At 45.9% G+C, this 21,099-nt stretch overlaps 1 protein-coding gene across 2 annotated transcripts in view; it reads left to right on the top strand.

The window, feature by feature from the left end:
- The window catches only part of Gycbeta100B (guanylate cyclase soluble subunit beta-1-like), a 90,784-nt gene that overhangs the window by 30,995 nt on the left and 38,690 nt on the right, over window positions 1–21,099 (top strand). Inside the window, exon 1 of one of the 2 annotated variants that reach the window (XM_089563307.1) lies at window positions 12,725–12,836. The exons of the other annotated variant lie outside the window; for it this stretch is intronic. Within the exon in view, the coding sequence (XP_089419433.1) occupies window positions 12,834–12,836 (3 nt within the window). The 5' untranslated portion in view covers window positions 12,725–12,833. Of the gene's footprint in view, window positions 1–12,724; window positions 12,837–21,099 lie in introns of those variants that run through there. 2 annotated transcript variants of the gene reach the window in all.

Here is a 21,099-nt window from a genome sequence, read left to right as displayed (position 1 = left end):
CTCGAGCATGCTTAGACTACGAGCATACCCCAGGGGGGTAAACCATCCAGGTGTAATGAAACTTGCACGATTCTTTGCACATGAATCTCGAGCGTAGTTGTGCTTCGTAGCTTCGTTCCTGTGGCTAGTCCAAGACACAGGAACGGTAGACAACGAAGAGCCCAAAGCCATTAGCAGAACCCGACCTCGTTGCAGCCATGTTCGCAAGGAACAAGCAAAGTTTCTTGGGTGAAAATGGAAGTGACGTTTAATTACAGCAATTTTGCAATAATGCCTTGCCGGAACGTCATCTGTCATGTGCGGTGCGCAGAACGTGACGTAGTTTCTTTCACAATTGCTCCACTGACACAACAAGCCGCGAACAGCACTTAACCGCCTCGAAAGTGGAGCAGTGGTGCTCAGAGGCTGCTACACTTTCGCTCTATAGATCGGTCCATCAGCAAGCCAATAGGAAGAGCGAAGCAATGTGCGCAAATTTTCCTCGCTTTACTTATGGTTAATAGTACGAGTTAGCAGTGCTGTTGTCTCCCACACTGAATGAAAGGGAAAAGTGCAAAGGGAACGAGGACAAGAGAAAAGGTGAGAAATTAATATTAAGCACGCAGTGTTCCTGTGTGTCATGCACGTCAAGCGTCATGCACGTAAGAGTGACACCAAAGGAAATGGCATGCCTTAAAAGCATGCAGTTGCTCTCGACAGAAAAAAAAAAAAAACCCAGAGCATGATTACGATACTCTGTAATCCTTTATAACAGCGTAGCTGTTGTGGGTGATTTCTGCTATTGAAGATTTTTTTTATTTATGAACTTTACGCTAATTAAAGCCTTAAAAATGTCTTCACAGCTGGGTCTTGGCGGCACGCATTGCGCTTGCACGCGGGTGATGCGTTTATGACTACGATTACCCAGTGCCGCAATTATTCTGTGGATTGCTCAGTACTACAGGTGTCCACCCGCTGTGTGACTGCTACCATGCCTGTCCTTGTAACGAAGGTTGCCCGATGCGTGAGGCACGCCTGCGAGAAAAGGAAGGGGGGGGGGGGGGGGGGGGGTCGCCTGATTGCGGGGAAGAGCTTACGCGTAGTCACGTGATCACAGGTGAGCGGACGCCTCACCGGAGGACCACGAAGGTAGCACGCAGCACGTGCAGGGGGTGGATACGTGACCAGTTATGGCCACAACGACGCCCAAGCCACAAACGAGCCATGAACAATTGCACTATAATCAAAGTAATTTCTCCCTAGTTTTTAAAGTTGAAGCAGTGCTATAATAGTCCTTCAGTGGGCGACTTAAATAGTTTCAGCGGTTGATTTCAGCGATAACTTCGTTTAGCTAGGGACCAGGGAAGAAAGGCAAGAAAACAGAATATAGCAAAAAAAAAAATGTGTCATCGTTGCTTTAATGGCTACCTATAAAGGTCGAAATTCAAGCCGTCTAGACGAACACGATCGCTTACTGAGACCCAATTCTACAGATCCACTGACGCGAATGTCTGGTCTACGATGATGATCACACTCCCACTTCTATAGTTGCTTTCACGTTTGTAATGTTTGTTCCATTTTTGCGGGCATTTTCGTCGCAAGCTATAGTTCCCATATATGCTGATCATGCCTGTATAGAGGATACATGTTTGCACAACAACATGGCCCTCTGACATTCTTGGCTCCGGAAAAAGAAAACGGCTCGACTCCATGAAAGAGGCTCGTTTCCCGAGTGAAACTCTAGACAGAACGGTGAGACTCGCTCCTCCCCCGCTACCACCACGCATGTGTTCCGGGTCAGCAGCGCAGCGGAGTGGCGGCAAGCGTCTTCGTCAGCCAACCCTTGCGCATGTCGGGCACACGAACAATGTCCACACAAAAGGCGCCGAGCAAAAGGAGCGGACGCGCAGCCGATAAGCGATAAGCGTTATGCTCTTTGCACTCTGCCGGCGGCCATGCGACTACTACACGACTCCGTTCCTGAATATGTATAGCTCTCGGGAAGATGGGCCGCGCTTCCTATACAGAGAGAAGAAACCATGGAAAGTGCGCTATTTTCGGGCCGGGGACACTGTCTTCTCATCTTCTCCTCCGCTTTGCGCGCACCGCCAGTGTGTCCGGCTTTCGCCGCAGAGGGCGTACTGGTCGCTCCGCGTGTCGCGTGCGCCGTTGTGTGTATGTCGTCCGCTTATACTTACCACGTACAGCTCCGCACTTAACCACCGCTGCTGAACTGTTAGTTGCCGATCGCCAAAAGCGGACTCTCGACGCGTGCCGCTGAAGACAACGCTGACCTTTTGTTCCTGGAGGCGCGTCTTTCTAGGAGGAAAGGAATTTACTTTTTTTTTCTTTCTTGTATACGGTCGGCCCCTGCAGCCTACCTGAAACTCCGCTCTGTTCCTAGGACGGGAGTGACGAAAACTGCTCGTTATTGGCGCAAAATGCCCCGTGTACGAGGTACACACATGCCGTGTTGCGTACCAACCGTGTAGGTACATCGCTGGGCTCGTCGGTGTGCGGAGACAAGGGTCGGCTGGCGAAGAATCTGCGGGCTTTGTCCGCGGACATCGCCTCCTGAACTTGTAGAGGAACGGCGTTGTCGGTGCCCGATAGAAAGTGTCGTGGTTGGTCCAGCCAGTGAGCGCGTAGAAAGCGAAGGTCGGGCCGCCTGGGCATCTGCTGCAGCGGGAACTATTTTTACCTGACATGCGCTTCTTAGACGCCCGTACCTTCCCACCGCTTATAGATCTCCGTGTGAAAATTATACCAGAGCGGCGTTTTCACGCCTATGTTAACTGTTCGGGTACTATTTTAGTAAAATCTGCATTCGTCTGAGGAGCACAAGTGAATTCATATGCGAATCCACGAAAAGTTGTATATATGGCTCTAGTATATTTATGCGTGTTCTTGAATGTTTTAAAATAGCACCACACATCAACTCTTTGTAGCACTCCCCTCGAAGACGAGCTGGAAACATAGTCGCTGGGTTCGAAATCCTTACCGAAGGCAAGCATGGCTGTTCCGTTGTTTCTACTGTATGTACGCTGCCATCAACTTATGGTGGTACAGAAAAAAAAAAACAGAAGCTTTATCGGCCGCCAAATCTGGCCTAAATTAATTTTAACCCTTATTACAGGTAAATAGATATGGCGGTATATCTATTTACCTGGATATATATATTTTTATGGAGGTATATCTTTTTACTTATATAAATATATAGGTAAATAGATAGCGCGCACGAGACTGCCCGAAAAACGGGCCCAAGACGAAGATGTGCAGGTGTTTCCTCAGATTCAGAAGGAAAAAAATTAATCTGTCTTCTGAGAGTGACAACGACAGCACGGTTGTACTTTGGATTTTGAAGACGACGACGTTTCAGCGTGCAGGCAACCGACGAGGGTCAACCGGCCTTCGCCTCAAAGTTTATCATTTAGAGGTGGGATGGAGAGGAATATGGATTTCAGGCTGAACGCAGTGGAAATTCTGACTACTGAAAACCTTCCCCCTCGCAACTGAAATATCCGACAATTCGACGCCACGCTCATTAGGCGTCTCTTTCCGCGTACTACACGGTGCTGTTTTCTGGTCAGAGCGCAACAAAAAAAAAGCACCCGAAAAGAAACCTGGACGTGGAATGAGGACTCCGGTGTGGCGTTGAGCGCGGTACAGCGCTTTGACAGGTAAAGTCTGGAGTATTAAAATCATCATCATCATCATCTTCATCTTCATCATCATCATCATCAACAGTCTGACTACGCCACTGCAGGGCAGAGGCTTAACCCTTAAGGCTTAAAGGCAGTTAACCATATCCTCTGCCAGCTGCGACCACCATATCCCCGTAAAACTTAGAATTAATAGAGGCGCGAGAGTCATGACAATTCGAGCATTCGGATATTGATTATTCCATAATTATTTGTGGCAAGCAAAGCTTTTTATCTTTCAACTGTTTTTCCTCTTGGCATATAATATCCAAAAGGCATTCTAAAATTTAATGGAAGCATAACCAGAAAATTTGGAGTTTTGTGCAAACATTTTGTACCCTCTCATATTTCTTGTTGTTACCACAGAAATGCAACCAGCCGCTTCGCGGTGGCTCAGTGGTTATGGCACTCGGCTGCTGTCCCTGAAAGACGCGGGTTCGATCCCGGCCACGGCAGTCGCATTTCGATGGAGGCGAAATGCTAGAGGTCCGTGTACTGTGCGATGGCAGTGAACGTTAATGAACCCCAGGTGGTCAAAATTATCCGGGACCCTTCAATACGGCGTCCCTCATAGCCGGAGTGAGTCTCTCTGGGACGTTAAAACCCCATAAACCAGGAATGCAACCGTTTGGCTGCAAGATCAGTTCTTTCGAAGAAGCTGTAACTTTGAACTACTTTTCTTGAAGAACGACGTGTGAGAGTGAACTTTCCGGGCGAACATTTCTGGCAAAACCCCGACCGTCCGAATATATTGCGCCGTGAAGTCGAACTTTTTATTGCATTCTGAATCATTTTTTTTAGGTGTTCTATGCGGGAACAATGTGCAATTCGTCGCTCTTTCTGCCCTTTATGGTCCTTGTAGAATCCAATGAAGCAAAAAAAAAAGCGCTATTTTCGCAGGAAAACTTCAATTCTTTGTCTTTTTCACAAACTGTACTTTGACTTTCCAGCACTTCGAGAAAACCTTCTACGAACTCCGCTACGATCATCTCGTCGTTTATTTAACTCCTTAAGCATACAGCGTTTGCACGGCTCCACCAATTATTTCAATAAATCTTTCCTTCCCAGTGCGATAGAAAGCTGGAATAACCTCCCCGAACACATTGTCATTGAGACTAACCCTTCCAGATTCAGACAGCTCCTAATCGACCATCTCAACGACAAATAATTTTTTTCTGCACCCTATGCCAGCTTTCAAGCCCTGAAAACTGACCAGCCTGTTCTACTTCCAAAGTTGTAATTTGTTTCTGTTTATATTTCTGCTACACTATGTCATGACGTGATTATTTGAATTTGTTACTTCTGTCTTTTTTTCGTCTTGTTCTACTTTTTTTCTATTCTATATTTTATATTTTCTAATTTTTCTGTATTTCCATATTCCTTCTATATTTATATATTCATGTATGACTGTTGAACACCCCTGTACCACCTCCCCCCCCCCCTTATGTAATGTCCCTAACGGGACCCTTAAGGGTTAATAAATGATGATGATGATGATGATGATAAAAAAACACAGTTTTGGAGGCTGAGGGTTAAAGTTTTATTTTCATTTCCTTTTTTTTTTCCCTGACGTCATCCGCTGAAACTTGACGCATTGCTGACCGTTCTGAGAGTGAGAAAAAAAAACTTTATTATAACAGGAATTCTGGGCACGCCCCTGGGTCCATGCACGACCGCACTGCACTCAAGTGTTAATGTTCCTGAGCATATATCTGGGCATGTGAGTGCATTCGTTCGTCATATTAAAGAAAAAAAAAAAGCTATTTTCGGATGCACCATCGAAACGATGGATGTGACTGGCGCGTAAATACCCGCCCAACGATTTCACTTGTCATTATTGACTGATTAGAGTGCGTTTTCTACGCTCTTCGTTCTACGCGGGCTGTAGCAGCAGCCGATATATTGTACAATGGCTCCCCCCCCCCCCCCCCCCCCGGTTATTTTTTTTGTTCACCTGGGTAATTGGTATCACCCGGCCTCTTACACAGACATGTATGGACCATACGCTCATAAAATACGGCAGATTTAACTTATACGTGAACTCCACACATGGACGTGAAATTTGGTCCACAGATAGCTAGCGTACAGAGCCGTATACAATGGATATCTGCGTTAAACACTGAAGCCGAAAGTGTGCATTGAGATATTCCCAACACGTACTACAGCCACTCAACACGCCGCCTGTGGATCTAAGGCTGCAAAGCCCACTTTACGATGTCATGCATGGACACGCCAGGCGAACGGAAAGCGATACAGTTAAAAAGTTATGGCTTCGTTTCACGGGACATCGGAGCCGACGGTAACATCGTTCACCCTGAAGCTGCCCACCTATAGTTAATCGCTCACCATAGGCGATCGGTTATTTGAGCCTTTCTGTTTACCTATCACAATGCGTTCACAGTGCTGCAACACTGTCCATCAGTGCTGCCCATTAATGTCCCGCTATCCCCGGTGTTCACATTCTTGAGACAACTTTGGATAAATTAGTGCGTTGTGCTGCAGTTCTCGCCAGATTTTCGACCGTTTCTATCTAGTGAGCTCCCTAACCTGCCCGCCGCGGTGGCTAAGTGGCGTTAGTGCGTTCTGCTGAACGAGGCCTCAGGGTCAAGTATCGGCTGTGGTGCCCTCATGTCGATGTAGGCGAGACGTAAAAAGGCGGCCGTGTGTTGTGGGATACCAGTGCATGTTACAGAGCCATAATTGATCGAAATTAATCCGGGGCCCTTGACAAAGGCGACTCTCCACCTTCATTCCCTGCTTCATCCCTTCCCTGCATGGCGCGGATCGGGTGTACACCCTGGCACAAACTGCGCTTCCATTTGCTCGAAATGCTCAGCATGGCGAGTAGATTAGTACCTGAACCTCCTAGAGCGGAATTACGTTTAAAGCTGTCTGGAGTACGAAAAGAAGGGAAAGGCTGACGTGGCTAATGAGATTTAGCACCAGGCTTAGTATTACATGCCTTTTTTTTTCTCATTATCACACTCAGGAGTCGCGCAGTAACAAACACACAAAAAAGCCATTTTGAACAAAGTAAAGTGAATGAAAGCAAGTAAATGGTAGTCGGCCCAAAGCGTGGTACCGTTCTGAATGAATGAATGAATGAATGAATGAATGAATGAATGAATGAATGAATGAATGAATGAATGAATGAATGAATGAATGAATGAATGAATGAATGAATGAATGAATGAAAACGTACGGTACCACGCTTTGGCCCGACTATCATTTTCATGCTTTCGTTCACTTTAGTTTGTTCTAACTGGCTTTTTTAGTGTGTTTGTTATGTTGTGACTCCTGAGTATTGTCACGTAGCCTCTTGTTTCTTTCTCCCTTATTCCTCCTTTTTCTTGCGTCTGTTTTCATGCTACCACACTGTGTAATAAGGGCAATGGTTAGCAGCTCGTCAGAAGACGGCAAACGGGTCACCGAAGTCAGTGGCCGGAAAAGTAATGAAGCGGGACAAAGCAAACACCTCTTTAATCGAGCCAGCTCTTCGCTGCGCTGCATCAACGCATGCTGGCGTAGTTTTCTCCTAGCTTTCGATGCGTCTCAGCAGCGGCTAGTAGAGGCACCAACATTAACGCACAGGAATATAATAAAAAAAAGCTCTGTTTATTTTTCGTACAGCATTTCTCCGTGCTTTGATCGCATCTTTTCCTCCTAGGTCACCACTGAATTTTTTTTTACTTTATTTACATAGTACTACGTACCTTTCTTTAGGTCCAAACAGGGTGAAAACAGAGACAAAACACGAAATTATTTAAAGAGCAGGCACTCATCGCCAGAACATGCACAAGTAATAAACTGAAGAACATGCCACATGCGTTATAATATACGTATATATGATGAAGCGCCTTGCCAGAGTCATCAGCTGATACCACTCTCACAGGTATAGGGCATTCCACTCAGTAATCGTTCAAGAAAAAAAAAAAGAAAACTTAAAACCGTTAGTTTGCGTTAAATATGGTGTTAACCTATGATAGTAGTAATGACGCGTTGTACGCGTTTCAATAAACTGTGCAGAGGGGGCGAAATAAATGCCTGTTTGCCATGAGTTAATTGCTGGAGGAAGGATAGGCGGCCAATATGACGTCTTACATAGTTAAGTCCGGTATGGTTTGTTGCCATTAATAAGGATGAGTAATAAATTATTTATTATTTGTTTAAAATAAAGCGTGCTGCACGTCTCTGCACATTTTTCAGTTGTAATTTCTTTTTTTGTGCGTGGGTCCCAGATGATAGCGAGTTCTGATCTTGTGAGAGTACTCAGGCTAATAACTTGCAGCTGCTAGACGCAAACCTAAGGTTATGGTGGTGAAAGCCAAGTTTTTGTGCCAATGTCCTAATGTGTTCTATGTGGTCGTTTCATTTCAGTGGCGAGTTTAACCGGTTTAACACAACACCAAGATATTTGTCCTTTGTCGCTTCTTAAACTTAAACGCCATTATATAGTAGTTGAGGCGAAACGGTTTCTTCTTTCTGGTCGTACTCAAGAGCACCGCTTTCTTGGCATTTATTTATATGCTCCATTTTGCGCTCTAGGAAAAAACGTTGAGCACAGCATCGTCTGGACGTTGCTCGCAGGAAACGGAAGATACTAGAGTATACAGCATGCAATTATCAGCAAACAATTTTTTTCAACGACACAGAAACTAAACAACATACATAAATCAAGAAACGCAGGGGACGAATCACACTTCCATAAGGGACCCCGGAAGTTATAGGGAGTGTCGAAGAACATGAACAGCCGATCTCCGCAAAGAGGGGAGAGAGAAACAACTTTATTGCCATAGGATGTGGGGATTTAGGGCAGATGGGCTTGGTGTGACCCCGAGGTGGGGGCGGGGACCACGAAATGAATGCCAGTTGGATGCTCTAATCTGGCCTTCTGAGGGGTTGGTTCCATCCCTCCTCGGAGGGAGCTGGTAGTAAGGTTCGAGGGGGCGGATTTTCCACGCAACCCCAAAAGATGTGCGCCTGGGTGGCGATTTCTTCCTGGTAACAATTTTGGCAGACGGGGTCGTATTCCCCGTCTGTGATGAGCGAAAGTCGTGTGCTGCTAATACGCTGCAATCCATGCAGGTGCAGCAATCTCCTTTAATCTGAAATGAAGCTCCTTATGCGGCACCTAGTGAAAAGCTTTGGTGAAATCTAAAAATAAAAGAACAGTTCGTCCGGACTTGGCTGCACTGAAAGTGCGTATGGCTGCTACCAATGCGGTACTAATAGGTTTGGTTTGGTTTGGTTTATTGGGGTTTAATGTCCCAAAGCAACTCGGGATATGAGGGACGCCGTAGTGGAGGGCTCCAGAAATTTCGACCACCTGGGGTTTTTTAACCTCCACTGACATCGCACAGTACACGGGCCTCTAGCATTTCGCCTCCATCGAAATTCAGCCGCCACGGCCGGGATCGAAATTTCTCTCTAATCTGGTCCCGTTGCAGACTTAACGAACATATCATTGCCAGTCATATTCTCACAGTATTAAACACTAGTGATGTCTTAGACCCTGCTCAACGCGGTTTCAGGAAGGGATTCTCTATTTGTACCGAATTAATAGAGAATCCCTTCCTGAAACAGCGTTGAGCAGGGTCTTAGACATCACAAGTGTTTAATATTGTGAGAATATGACTGGCAATGATATATATGTTCGTTAAGTTTGCAACGGAACCAGATTAGAGAGATTGGGTGGTAATTGTTTACACAGATGCGGTCTGCATTGTTATAACGATTTTTGCTTTATTTCTTGATTTAATTTTCTCACAACAGAGAAAAAAGGAGCAGGAGCTAAAGGCTCATATCCTGACAGAGGCTCCTGCCCCAGGTAGCACAATTCGGCATTCAGTGCATACTTATTAAAAAGAAAAGATAGACAGGGAAACAGCTCTCAGTTACATAAACACAATTGAACATATAAATATTTTAACATATAAAAGTGAACATATAAAAGTGAACATCTAAATATGAAATTAGACAACACTTAGTAGAATTTAAGGGAAAAAAGAAACGCTAAATGCACATCTCGGCACTCTACAAAACTCATGCAATTGGAAACACACACATATAGATTACAGACACATAGCACACCGTACTCTGATAATATATATACACCTTGATTACACCGAAAATTAATTAATGCAAACAATGTCTTATTGAAGGAAAGAAATGGTTTTTTTTTTAACAAATACGATTTGACATATTTCTTAAACTCCGGTTTTTGGAATTTAATTTCTTCTCCTGTGAAATTCAGCAAATAAGAAACTTGGGAATTTAAGATCTGTCTGCCATAATTGGTCCTAGTGAGCGGTATTCTTCTTGTGTGTTTACGTAAGGTGTATTTTGATTCTCGGAGGTTTACGTCAGAGGTACAATTTATTGTTTTTTATGTATTGTAATAACTTGAAATAATATATTTGCGCAGCTGGAAGCATTTCATGTTTAATAAATAGCTTGTCTGTTGGAAGATCAGATGGTTTTCCTTGATAATTTTCAAATATTCGCAGCACCTTTTTTTGGAGGATCGTTAGTTTGTTATAGTTATGAGCTTTAGTAGTACCCCACACTAGACTACAATATGACAACTTGGAGAGGAAAAGAGAGAAATACAATGTTTTCCTCAACCACAAAGGAATGAGCTTACCAATTTTATTCATACCGCCCACAGTTTTTCCTAACTCTGCAGCTAATTTATTCACATGCGTGTTCCAGGACATATCATTTTTAAACCATACGCCCAAGAATTTTTGAACTGTCACCTCATGCAGTCGCGTGTTGCGAAATAATATTACAATATTTGCAAAAGACGGTTTATTTATAGGTTTAAATATCGCATATTTGGTTTTACTTACATTTAACTGTAACTTATTTGTGTCCAACCAGTAAGAGAGGTTTTCTAAGTAATCATTTACTGTTTTTTCTAAGTAAGGTAGTGACGCATTTGAAAAGAATAGGTTTGTGTCATCTGCATACATGACTATTCGTGGTGAAGAAGGTATTAATGGAAGATCATTTATGTACAGATTAAATAACAAAGGTCCCAGTATCGACCCTTCAGGAATACCATTTAAAACTACTGATCATAGCGAGGACAGTTTATTGAAAGACACATATTGATACCGTTTGGTCAAGTAGCTCTCGAAGTGTTTGTGGGCATTCTCCCATATTCCATACCTAAGCAGTTTACATAAAAGAATGTCATGATTAACGGAGTCGAATGCTTTACGAAGATCTAGAAATAAGCCTATTGTGTATAAACGATTTTCGATGTTCTTTATTATTTCTTGCTTAACGTTGAGTAGTGCGAGTTCACATGATTTGTTTTTCTGGAAACCGTACTGAGCATCACTCATTATATTGTATTTATCTATGAAGCTTATTAATCTTAAATTTATGATAGTTTCAAATACTTTTGAGAAAATTGGAAGGACAGATATGGGCCTGAAGTTATTTACTGAGCTATCATTCCCACCTTTAGGAATAGGACATACTCTAGCTATCTTAAGGCTTTCAGGAAATATTCCCGTCTCAAGCATACAGTTGATAATGTGAGTTAAAACTGGTGAAATAATGTCGGATACATGTTTGATGGGGACAGCTTTTATATCGTCAAAACCAGAGGCAGAATCATTCTTTAGTTTATCAATTATATTGCTGACTTCATGAGGAGAAGTAGGGGACAATATAAGCGAGTTTACCACGCTTTCACTTGGCGGGACAGTAGAAAGAGTATCCACTCAGACGGCAAAGTGCAAGACGAAAAAGACGCGTGAAATTTTTTTTAGTAAAAGCGAGACTATGACTTCATACCGTCGCAAAAAAAAGCATTAGGAATGCAATTCGGATTTAGATAACACTTTGTATTCAATGGAGGTAACATTTCAATGACACCCTCATAAGGCACAATGTCGACAGGTTCAGAAGAAAAATTTCGTCGTCATCAGTTGAGAATGTAGAGTAAAAGTAATAATTAAAACAAGTGACAATGTAACAATGCTTCCATTCATGACTATTTTGTCAATCGGTTTATGCGACTCTCCGATGTGATTACAAAATTTAGCAGGGTTACTTATTTTTGAACTGCGAAAGGCATTCGCTGAAGTAGCGTTTCCTGGCGGATCTAATATTTGAAGACAGCACAGCTACAAGTTCCGCTAGAGCATCGGAAAATAAAATCTAAAACAGCTGTATCCTACCACTGTATCCTACTGTATCCTACCACCGATGACGACGACCATGATGAATATCGAGGTAACGATGACCGTCCAGGTCAGCGTGGCAGCGGCAGCTTGAAGGATGTTGTGCTTGGAATACAGAATACATTGATGCTGGTAAGCACAGAGAGCCATTCGCTAAGGCCTGGTATGTTACTTCTGTATCTACCACTCGATGCGCAACTGTGACTGACGTCCTGAGCAATCGTTTCGATTCTTCACCACCAGCTGGGATATTCCCTGCTGCTGTTTCACGTTCTTGGATAAATAAATAAAGAAGGAAGAAAGAAGGAAAGAAAGAAAGGAAGGAAAGAAGGAAAGAAGGAAAGGAGGAAAGAAGGAAAGAAGGAAAGAAGGAAAGGAAGAAAGAAAGAAAGAAAGGAAGAAAGGAAGAAAGGAAGAAAGAAGGAAAGAAAGAAGGAAAGAAAGAAAGAAAGGAAGAAAGAACGAAAGAAAGAAAGAAAGAAAGAAAGAAAGAAGGAAAGAAGGAAAGAAAGAAAGAAAGAAAGAAAGAAAGAAAGAAAGAAAGAAAGAAAGAAAGAAAGAAAGAAAGAAAGAAAGAAAGAAAGAAAGAAAGAAAGAAAGAAAGACGAACGTGACAAGAAGCCGTCGCTGCATGCATCACCTGTTGCTGGGATCAGAGAGAGAGAGAGATGCGTGCAACGGCGATGCCTTTGAAGCCCCGCGTTTTTTAAGCTCATCGCTCTGGGCTAGAGGAGCCCAGGCCCCGCTAGGTGTTTCGGCCCGGGCCCGCGTCCTCGGCCGCGGCGCTGTGGGGCTGTCGGCGGCCGTCTACGTACTTCAAGATCGATCTGCCGCCGCCGACGCCGCTCGGGGAGAGCAGAGCCCGCCCGCGCCCTGCGGCCACCCCGGGCACACGAGAGTCCGGCACACGCCGTCGCCCCTGCCTGACCCCGGCCCCGTCTCTCCGCGCATCGCCATGGTGAGAGCGCACGAACACACCAGCCACCCCGAGCTTCTCCTGCGGGTTTCGCGTGGTTCCGGCACGGTGGTATACTCAGCGACGCGAGCTCTTTATCCCCCCTTCGTCAGTGGATCACTGGTGGCATGAGGTTCGCCACCTCTCGAAGCCGCCTCTATGCGCAGCTCAGAAGCGCGCGCAGCGACGGCCGCGGGGTTGCTTTGTTTAGCCCCGGAGGCGAACAGCGTGAAGCTCATCTAAAATTGCGCTTTTGCCACCCCGCTCTGCCGCTTCGTGGCGCGCTGCTCCTGAGTCGCGCAGGAAGATGAGCTTCCCCGCCTTTCCCCTTTTCTGCGTTCCTGTTTCTTGGGGCGGACTCGATGCGTTGTTGATGGACCGCCGTGCTCGCGTCAACAAATTGCCCGCCGCACTCTGGGAAGCTGTTACTTCCTCGGGAGTTGACTCATACACGGCTATAAATGTTCGACCGTCGTGCTCGCTACTGGTTTCGCTCGGTGCATGAGCGGTGTTTATGCTCGAAGTGGAGAAGGGGGGACACGGCCGTGAACCAGCGGGTCGTCGTTGAGGTTTGCGCCAAGGTGTTGAATCGAGGAACGCTGCGGCCTGAGAGAGGGACTTCTTGTTAGATGGGATGCGTGTACAGGGATGTGTGTTAAGTTATAACCAGAGTGTGAAAATGGACATCGTGGGTCCTTCAGACATTCGTGGTTGTTTTTGTGCCGTTCGGCGGATGTTATATGATGGTGGATGTGAAGAGCTTATGGCTGAACTCAGTCGAAGATGTACTCTACAACATGTTGTTCCTGGCAGTTATGAAGTTATATGTGAAATATTGAGGATACCAAGTAGTTACTCATGCGCTCGCTTGATATCGGTCCGATCTAAGTGACTGATGACGAGACATTCTCTCCGTTGTATTATTTTCGCCCGTCACTCCGAAGACAATAAATGCGCTGAGGTTTGCAGCACGCAAAAACAATAGAAGCGTAATGTCCAGTTAGTGACAGCGATGTGCGATTATGACTGAGTGAATGTAGGCAATGCAGAATTTGCCACTGGTACTGGTTGTTCCAGCTTTCTTCTTTCCTACAAAATAGAAGATTGTCTGTATTCTCAGTCAGTTCTTAAGGTGTGAGCGGTTTGAAAAGAGCTGTTTTCTCAAGCTTAAGGATCAACATGATTACATCGTGATCACCAATTCGGATTCTGCGGTCGGTCTTTGTGGTTGTGCAATGCTGAACTTGTTTTCGTTTCGATTAGGAAAAATATCCACGTGCTTTTTACTCGTATTCGTGGAACTCTGTGCCCGCGTGACCGCTTATTACTTACTTTTTTCGCGAGTGCTATATTTACCTCAAGCTCAAAAGAGTAGCCAGTGTCAGCAGGGTGCCAACGTCTTCCGTCATCAACACCATCACTATCTGCATAATCACCACCACTACCACCACCTCCACCTCCGTCAAGTCCGTTATAGGAAAAACGTCTCTTGCTCTCTATCTTCTCGAGTTATTTAGTGTTTTGCTCACTTCATGACCGCAGCCGGTTTTCGTCTGACGGCCACTACATCGCCTCACTGTACTGCATACGTCTACTCTTTATTAATAGACTACAAATCCTAAGAAGCATTGTCATGTTCGGGCAGTATGTGCACGGAGCCCCCATAGTCAACAGTGTGCGTCCCGTAATGTCTTATCGCACGTCTTCGTCCATTCTGCCTACATTAAACGCAATGAAGCTACGATACGCCTATAGTGACGGGAAATCTCGACGCTTAAAAAAAAGAAAAAGTCTGCTCGTTCCCCTATCCTCCGCAGCGAACAGATGACCACAGCAGCTACACACAAACACCCTCCATGCCCACTTGTGTTACGAGTATAGTGAACTAGAATAATCACGAGACTGTAGATGGAGCATGAAGCGCAAGCAGGACGAACGACAAAGAAATAGGTACACAACACAAGCGCTTGTGTTGTGTACCTATTTGGTTTGGTTTGGTTTGGTTTATGGGGTTTAACGTCCCAAAGCGACTGAGGCTATGAGAGACGCCGTAGTGGAGGGCTCCGGAAATTTCGACCACCTGGGGTTCTTTAACGTGCACTGACATCGCACAGTACACGGGCCTCGAATTTCTCCTCCATCGAAATTCGACGGCTGCGGGCGGAATCGAACCCGCGTCTTTCGGGTCAGCAGCCGAGCACCATAACCACTGAGCCACCGCGGCGGCTGTGTACCTATTTATTTGTCCTTCGTCCTGTTAGCGCTACAAATCGTGAATCATCATTACCGACCAGTCCAACTTTCCGTCCTTGCAGATGGAACATCGCATGAGCTCCCTATTGCGAGCCCCCTTATGGCACCAGTCGTAAGAGCGATGAGAATATAAGATAATGTTATCAGATAACACTGTCTTTGTCCAGCAGGAGAACGCACGAGCCTGCGCGGTTGCAAGATGCAGTGATGCCGATGGCAATACGTTTGTTTACGGATGACCTTTCAAATATATCTCGCTGTACAACCAGGCCTGAAGCGCTGCCTTCCGAGGGGCAGTGGGTCGGCACCGAGGTCATCATCATCAGCCTGACTACGCCCACTGCAGGGCAAAGGCCTCTCCCACGTCTCTCCAATTAACCCTGTCCTGTGCCAGCGGCGAGGTGCGATCGCACTAATGAAAACGATCTTATGAGTGAAGGGAAAGCGCTACCTCGACGGAATATGAGTTGGACTCAGCCTTCCATGTACATTTTGTGGCATTTTCTTCTTATGTTGGTAAGCCAAAAAATAACCGCGCAACCCCCAATAAATTCTAGCCAAGGGACGTATGGGTGGCCTCTTTCAGGCCCAGATTAACGAAGTCCGTAGCGTCCAACACTGGCGCGGTATACCGAGCGCGAAAAATGGAAACTAACTTTATGACAAGAGTGAACAGAGGTCATACGCTAGATGATGATGATGGTGGTCGAAATTTCCGGAGCCCTCCACTACGGCGTCTCTCATAGCCTAAGTCGCTTTGGGACGTTAAACCCCATAAACTAAACTAAACTAACTAGATGATAACACGCGGAACTTAAGCTGATTGGGTGCGTAAAGGTTGAATGTGTATGCTATACTTAGCGTGAAGCCGCCCCTCATCATTTTCGACCTCAATCGCTCCTTTTTGAGAAGAAAAAAAGCGCCAGCCTGTGATTTTAATTAAAAACAAATTTTCTTGTATGAAATGAAATTGCTGAAATCTAATTGCTACGGTACTTCCTCCGAGATTAGTAATTAGTACAATCAATTAATTATTCATTGCCTGCCGCGGTGGCTCTGGTTAGTTCGTTCGGCTGTTGAGCATGAAGAAGCGGGATCAAACTCCGGCCCCGGCGCCCACGTTTCGGTTGAGGCAAAACGTAAAGCCTCCCGTGTGCTGTGCGATGTCGATGAGTGCATGCTAATGATCCGCAGGTGATCAAAATTTATCCTGAGACCTCCACTGCGTAGCCTTTTTGTTCCTTCTTTCAGTCCCTCCATCCTTTCCCTCGCGGTGCGGTTGAGATGTCCAGGGAGAGCGGGGCAGTTACCTTACAGTCTCTGCGCTTTTATAAGCTTTAAATTCACTTGCACGTCACCTTCATGCAGTGAACTTTGTCAGCCCATTTGACGGACTATGCACTCCATCACTCCATAGGTTACATCAATACTCGCCATTGCATCCTTAGTACCCATTTCATGACCGCATTTTATCTTCGTTTTTTTTTTTACCTCTTCCACTCTGCTCTCCTTCTGTTTTTATCTCCCAAATTCCCCTCCCTACGCAGAGTAGCATGCCGGCGATTTTTGAACGCCGGCTAAATTCTCTGCTCTTCATTAAAAAGTTTCTCTCTCTCTCTCTCTCTCACTGCGCTTTTGATTTCCGCTTAACGAATCTTCAATTTTTTTAATTACAGGCATCATCCGCGGCAGTGGTGGCGCGTTTTAAGTCTGGCATCTTGATTGTTCTGGTGGTGGTGAAAAGTATTTATTTACAGTGAAAAAAAAAGAAAAGAAACGACGCAATAGGTTACAGAGTGGGGCTATCAGTCCAGGGCCCCAGTGGCGCCATTAACCCGCTGAAGCGCTGACGTCCCTACATCTCAACGCGCCAACCCCGAACCGTCGTGTCTACTGTTTTCCGCTCTGAACGCGGCCAGTCTGCGGGTGGTATAGTACCGATTTTGCTGCCACCGTCCATGTGGTTGCCCTGTCACATTCACACACCATCGAGTGCGGCTACGATCTCGAGTTCCGCATTTGAGAGCACTACGGCTGTAGGCCGCTAGCGAACGGTCTCGTAGAAGTTTTTCATGCATCGCGGCCTTTCTTTTTAAAGCGACATGACCTGATCAAACCTACCTATCAAAATAAAATCCGATGAATTAGGCATTTCTTGGGCTTCTCTACAATTTGACTCTGCGTGTGTTTTATGTATTTACATTTGCTTTAATGATGCTCTTAGGAATGTTCAAGTGATGTATATATATATTGGTGCATATGTACCTTACCCTGCAAGCCCCCGCGGTGGCTCAGTGGTTATGGCGCTTGGCTGCTGACCCGAAAGCCGCAGATTCGATCCCGACCGCAGTGGTCGAATTTCGATGGATGCGAAATTCTAAAGGCCCGTGTACTGTGCAATGTCAGTGCACGATAAAGAACTCCAGGTGGTCGAAATTACCGCAGCCCTTCACTACGGCGTCCCTCATAGCCTGAGTCGCTTTTGGACGTTAAACTCGCACAAATTGCATTATGCTGAACTTGACCCGAAACGCATGATTATAGACCCATCGGGATGTCCAAGCGCGTTTTTTTTTTCTGAAATTCCTCACATTTATAATTTCTGACAAGAGTGGCAAATAAACAAGTAATTTCAGTTTAACATAAGTGAGCTTTATGCAACAACTTTACGTCATAAATATACCATAAAACCGCATTAATTAAATCCCCGGCCGCCGCGGTGGCTCAGTGGTTATGGTACTCGGCTGCTGACCCGAAAGACGCACGTTCGATCCCGGCCGCGGCGGTTGAATTTCTTTGGAGGAGAAATTCTAGAGGCTCGTGTGCTGTGCGATGTCAGTGCACGTTAAAGAATCCCAGGTGGTCGAAATTTCCGGCGTCTCTCATAGCCTGAGTCACTTTGGGACGTTAAACCCCATAAACCGTTAATTATATGCCCGTTAATTTGTAAATCGGCATAGTTCGCACGTACGGCTTGCCGGGTCCGCTCAAAGGTATGTACTATGCCGTGAAACGTTCATTCAGAGGAAATTGGCCGCGCTTCTATTCGTTCGAACAGGCGCTGGAGCTGTTGTTCTTGTTGTGCGCTGTTGGAGTGCCCCATACGCACAGTATGGGATTGGCCGGGAGCCTTGCACATTCAAACAGTTGTGCAACATTGACTGAGTTAAGGTAGAAGAGGTTGAATTTTATGTTAAAGAAAATCATTTTGAAAATTACAGCTAACAAATGAGTCTCCCTAATGCAACGATGAAATTATGCAGATAATCGCACACTGGTTTTCGGACATATCCCCTGGCGCTTGCCCGAAAGCGAGAGAAGAACCGGAGTAGAAAGGGGAAGCCCTAGTCGAGCGAGGGGAATCTGCAGATAAACTCTTCGCAGAGAATCAAACCGCCGACAGGAGAGGAGAAAGCGATCAAGGGATTCAGTTTCGCAACATGCTTCACAAACGTTCGACAGAGAGAACCCCGATCGGCACAAATATTCACAGGCCGCCGGAGGTGACGTGATGATGATTGCGAGTGGGGCACCCAGAAGTGTGGCCACTATGGCACCAGTGGCACTGGCGCCCAACCGAACTGTGAAGGCGCTATGATCGTCAGTCGAGAAGATACGGCGGGATGTGTTTTTGCTTTCTACTATGCTATGCCATTGTCTTCCTTTGTTTTTGTTGCATGCCTGTGGCGGGCCGCGCTGTCAGCGTTCTTCGTTTTATCCCGAGAGCATAATCGTTTTGCATTACGCCGGGTGCGTGTACGCAGGGTGTGTGTGTTTTTTTTTTGTTTTCTTTTGTGGGTTGGGGCAGGCTCTTTATGACCTGTGTGTCCTGGACGAGCATAAGCGTTTATCCATCCTACAGCGTGTGTGCGCTGCATCATTCGGCGAAACTGCAAAAAATATTTATTGCCACTGAAATTTCTCGCACAATGCAATGAAAGATTGAAGATTTTTTTCGATAAATGAATGTACGTTGGTGTTGGGTTCTTTGTTATGCTTTTTTTTTTGCTCCCACCGATAATTCGAATTTCGGTAAATTCGAACGTTGTCTCCGGTTCCATGAAATCCGTATTAAAGAGGTTTCACTTACTGGAAATATTTTATTTCTTTATTTATCGCTATGCTCAGCTTCATTGCTTCCTAATTCATTCAACGAGTGCATATCAGGTTCTAATATAGGAATAAAAAAATTACATTTAGCACATATCTGCTTAGCCAGGCATATCATCGACCACTTTGATAAAACAGCTCGAGTGAGAGCACTAGCTTTACTTGAGAGTGCTGAGTTGGTGACCACTTAAGTTCGCGATTATTTCTTTGCTGATTATATCCTGCCCAAATTCCGTTGCTAGACAGTGCAATGGCGCCCGGTATTCAGCGCTAATTATTTTATATTCACAAAACGCTAAGGCCTCCCAACTACCTTTGCATTGTCGCAGCGAGCCTTTAGACACCCATTATCGTAACTCCCAATGAAGCGTTCACTATAAAATGGTTATAACGATTAATGAACTGCGGCAAGCAAAAAAAACAACAACAACAGAAGAACGTTTTTTTATACATGCAATGAAATAGCCATGATTTCGTTCAACATTACAGCCACAAAGTCCGATTTAATTTTGTCGTACGTGCTAAGGCAGTGTATTCCGTATATAAAACCCATTGTTGATGGAATATTGGAACGCTGAAAGTGCTACCACAAATGCCACGATCGCAAGCTCAGCAACACCCTGGCGAACCTTTTCGAGCGGCACAAATACTAGCGCGCGCGCACTTCGTACGAGCAGCGCCGGCGCGAACGGAACACACACCGAGTCGGGAGATAAACATAGTCCGGAGGTGGCGAGCTCAGCAGCAGCGGAGTGCGCGGCGGCATCGACCGGCGCTGACGAATTCCCAGCCACCGCCGCGCACCGGAGATGAGGTCCGCATCCTTCTCCGCTTGGCTCGCATTGTGAGCCAATATGAACAGCACGCGATCACGCTGGACGAAGAGGCAGCTTGCGCCAGCGTACTTTCTAAGCAGAAACATGTAAGAATGGAGCACTCCCGTTTATAAAAAAGAGTGCGCGAGAGGGCATCTTACTCTCTTTTTATTCCCATGCTGGTGTATTCGGGTTTAGAATGTACGGATATCACCGGTATTAAAGGGAACGCGTTACGATAATAATGCCTTTTTTTTTACCATCAAAGAACCTCAGGTGGTCGAAATTTCCAGAGCCCTTCACTACGGCGTCCCTCACAGCCTTAGTAGCTTTGGGACGTAAAACCCCCATAAATCACAAACAAACCAATGTTTCAGCATCCATTATAAGCATCATGAATATTTAGATGTTACGGGGTTTAACGTCACAAAGTGACTCGGGCTACGAGGGACGCCGTAGCTGAGGGCTCCGGATAATTTCGACCACCTGGGGTTCTCTAACTTGCACTGACATCGCACAGTACATCGGCCTCTTGCATTTCGCCTCCATCGAAATGCGACCGCCACGGCCGGGGTCGAAATGCTTCAGAGTTGCCGGGCAGAGCATCGTATTAGTGAGCAGGCGCTGGAGTACCCGCTCGTTGGCCTTCCCCAGTCCTTTGCATGACAAATCGACGAGCGGTGCTCACTCTGTGGGGACGTGCTTGACACCTACTACACGATGTGGGCCTGCCAACAGAACCCATCCCTACCCCCTATCCCAAACCCCACCCGAGAGGACTGGGAGGCGATCCTGTCCGGCTGTTGCACCCTCAAGGCCCACAGGGCCTTAACGCAGCGCGCCCGGACTGCGGCAACCTCCAATGGGGTGCCTGACCAGGCATCCCAGCTAGTGGTTGTAAGGGCGTGACCCTTCAGCTCACGATCCCCAGCAACTCTCCGTATATGTGATTGCTTAATTGTTTTCACCACCACCATGGCCGGGGCCAAACCAGCGTCCTTCAGTTCATCAGCCGAGCACCAGAACTACTGAGCCACCGCGGCGGCTGCATCATGAATATTATGAGCATCTAAACAAGCACGCTCTTT

This window comes from Amblyomma mixtum, chromosome 1 (assembly GCF_055824585.1).
Source record: "Amblyomma mixtum isolate Tamu chromosome 1, ASM5582458v1, whole genome shotgun sequence".
Classification (NCBI taxonomy): domain Eukaryota; kingdom Metazoa; phylum Arthropoda; class Arachnida; order Ixodida; family Ixodidae; genus Amblyomma; species Amblyomma mixtum.
Note: the sequence above shows the minus strand (reverse complement) of the source record. Positions and strands in the feature narration are given on the sequence as shown.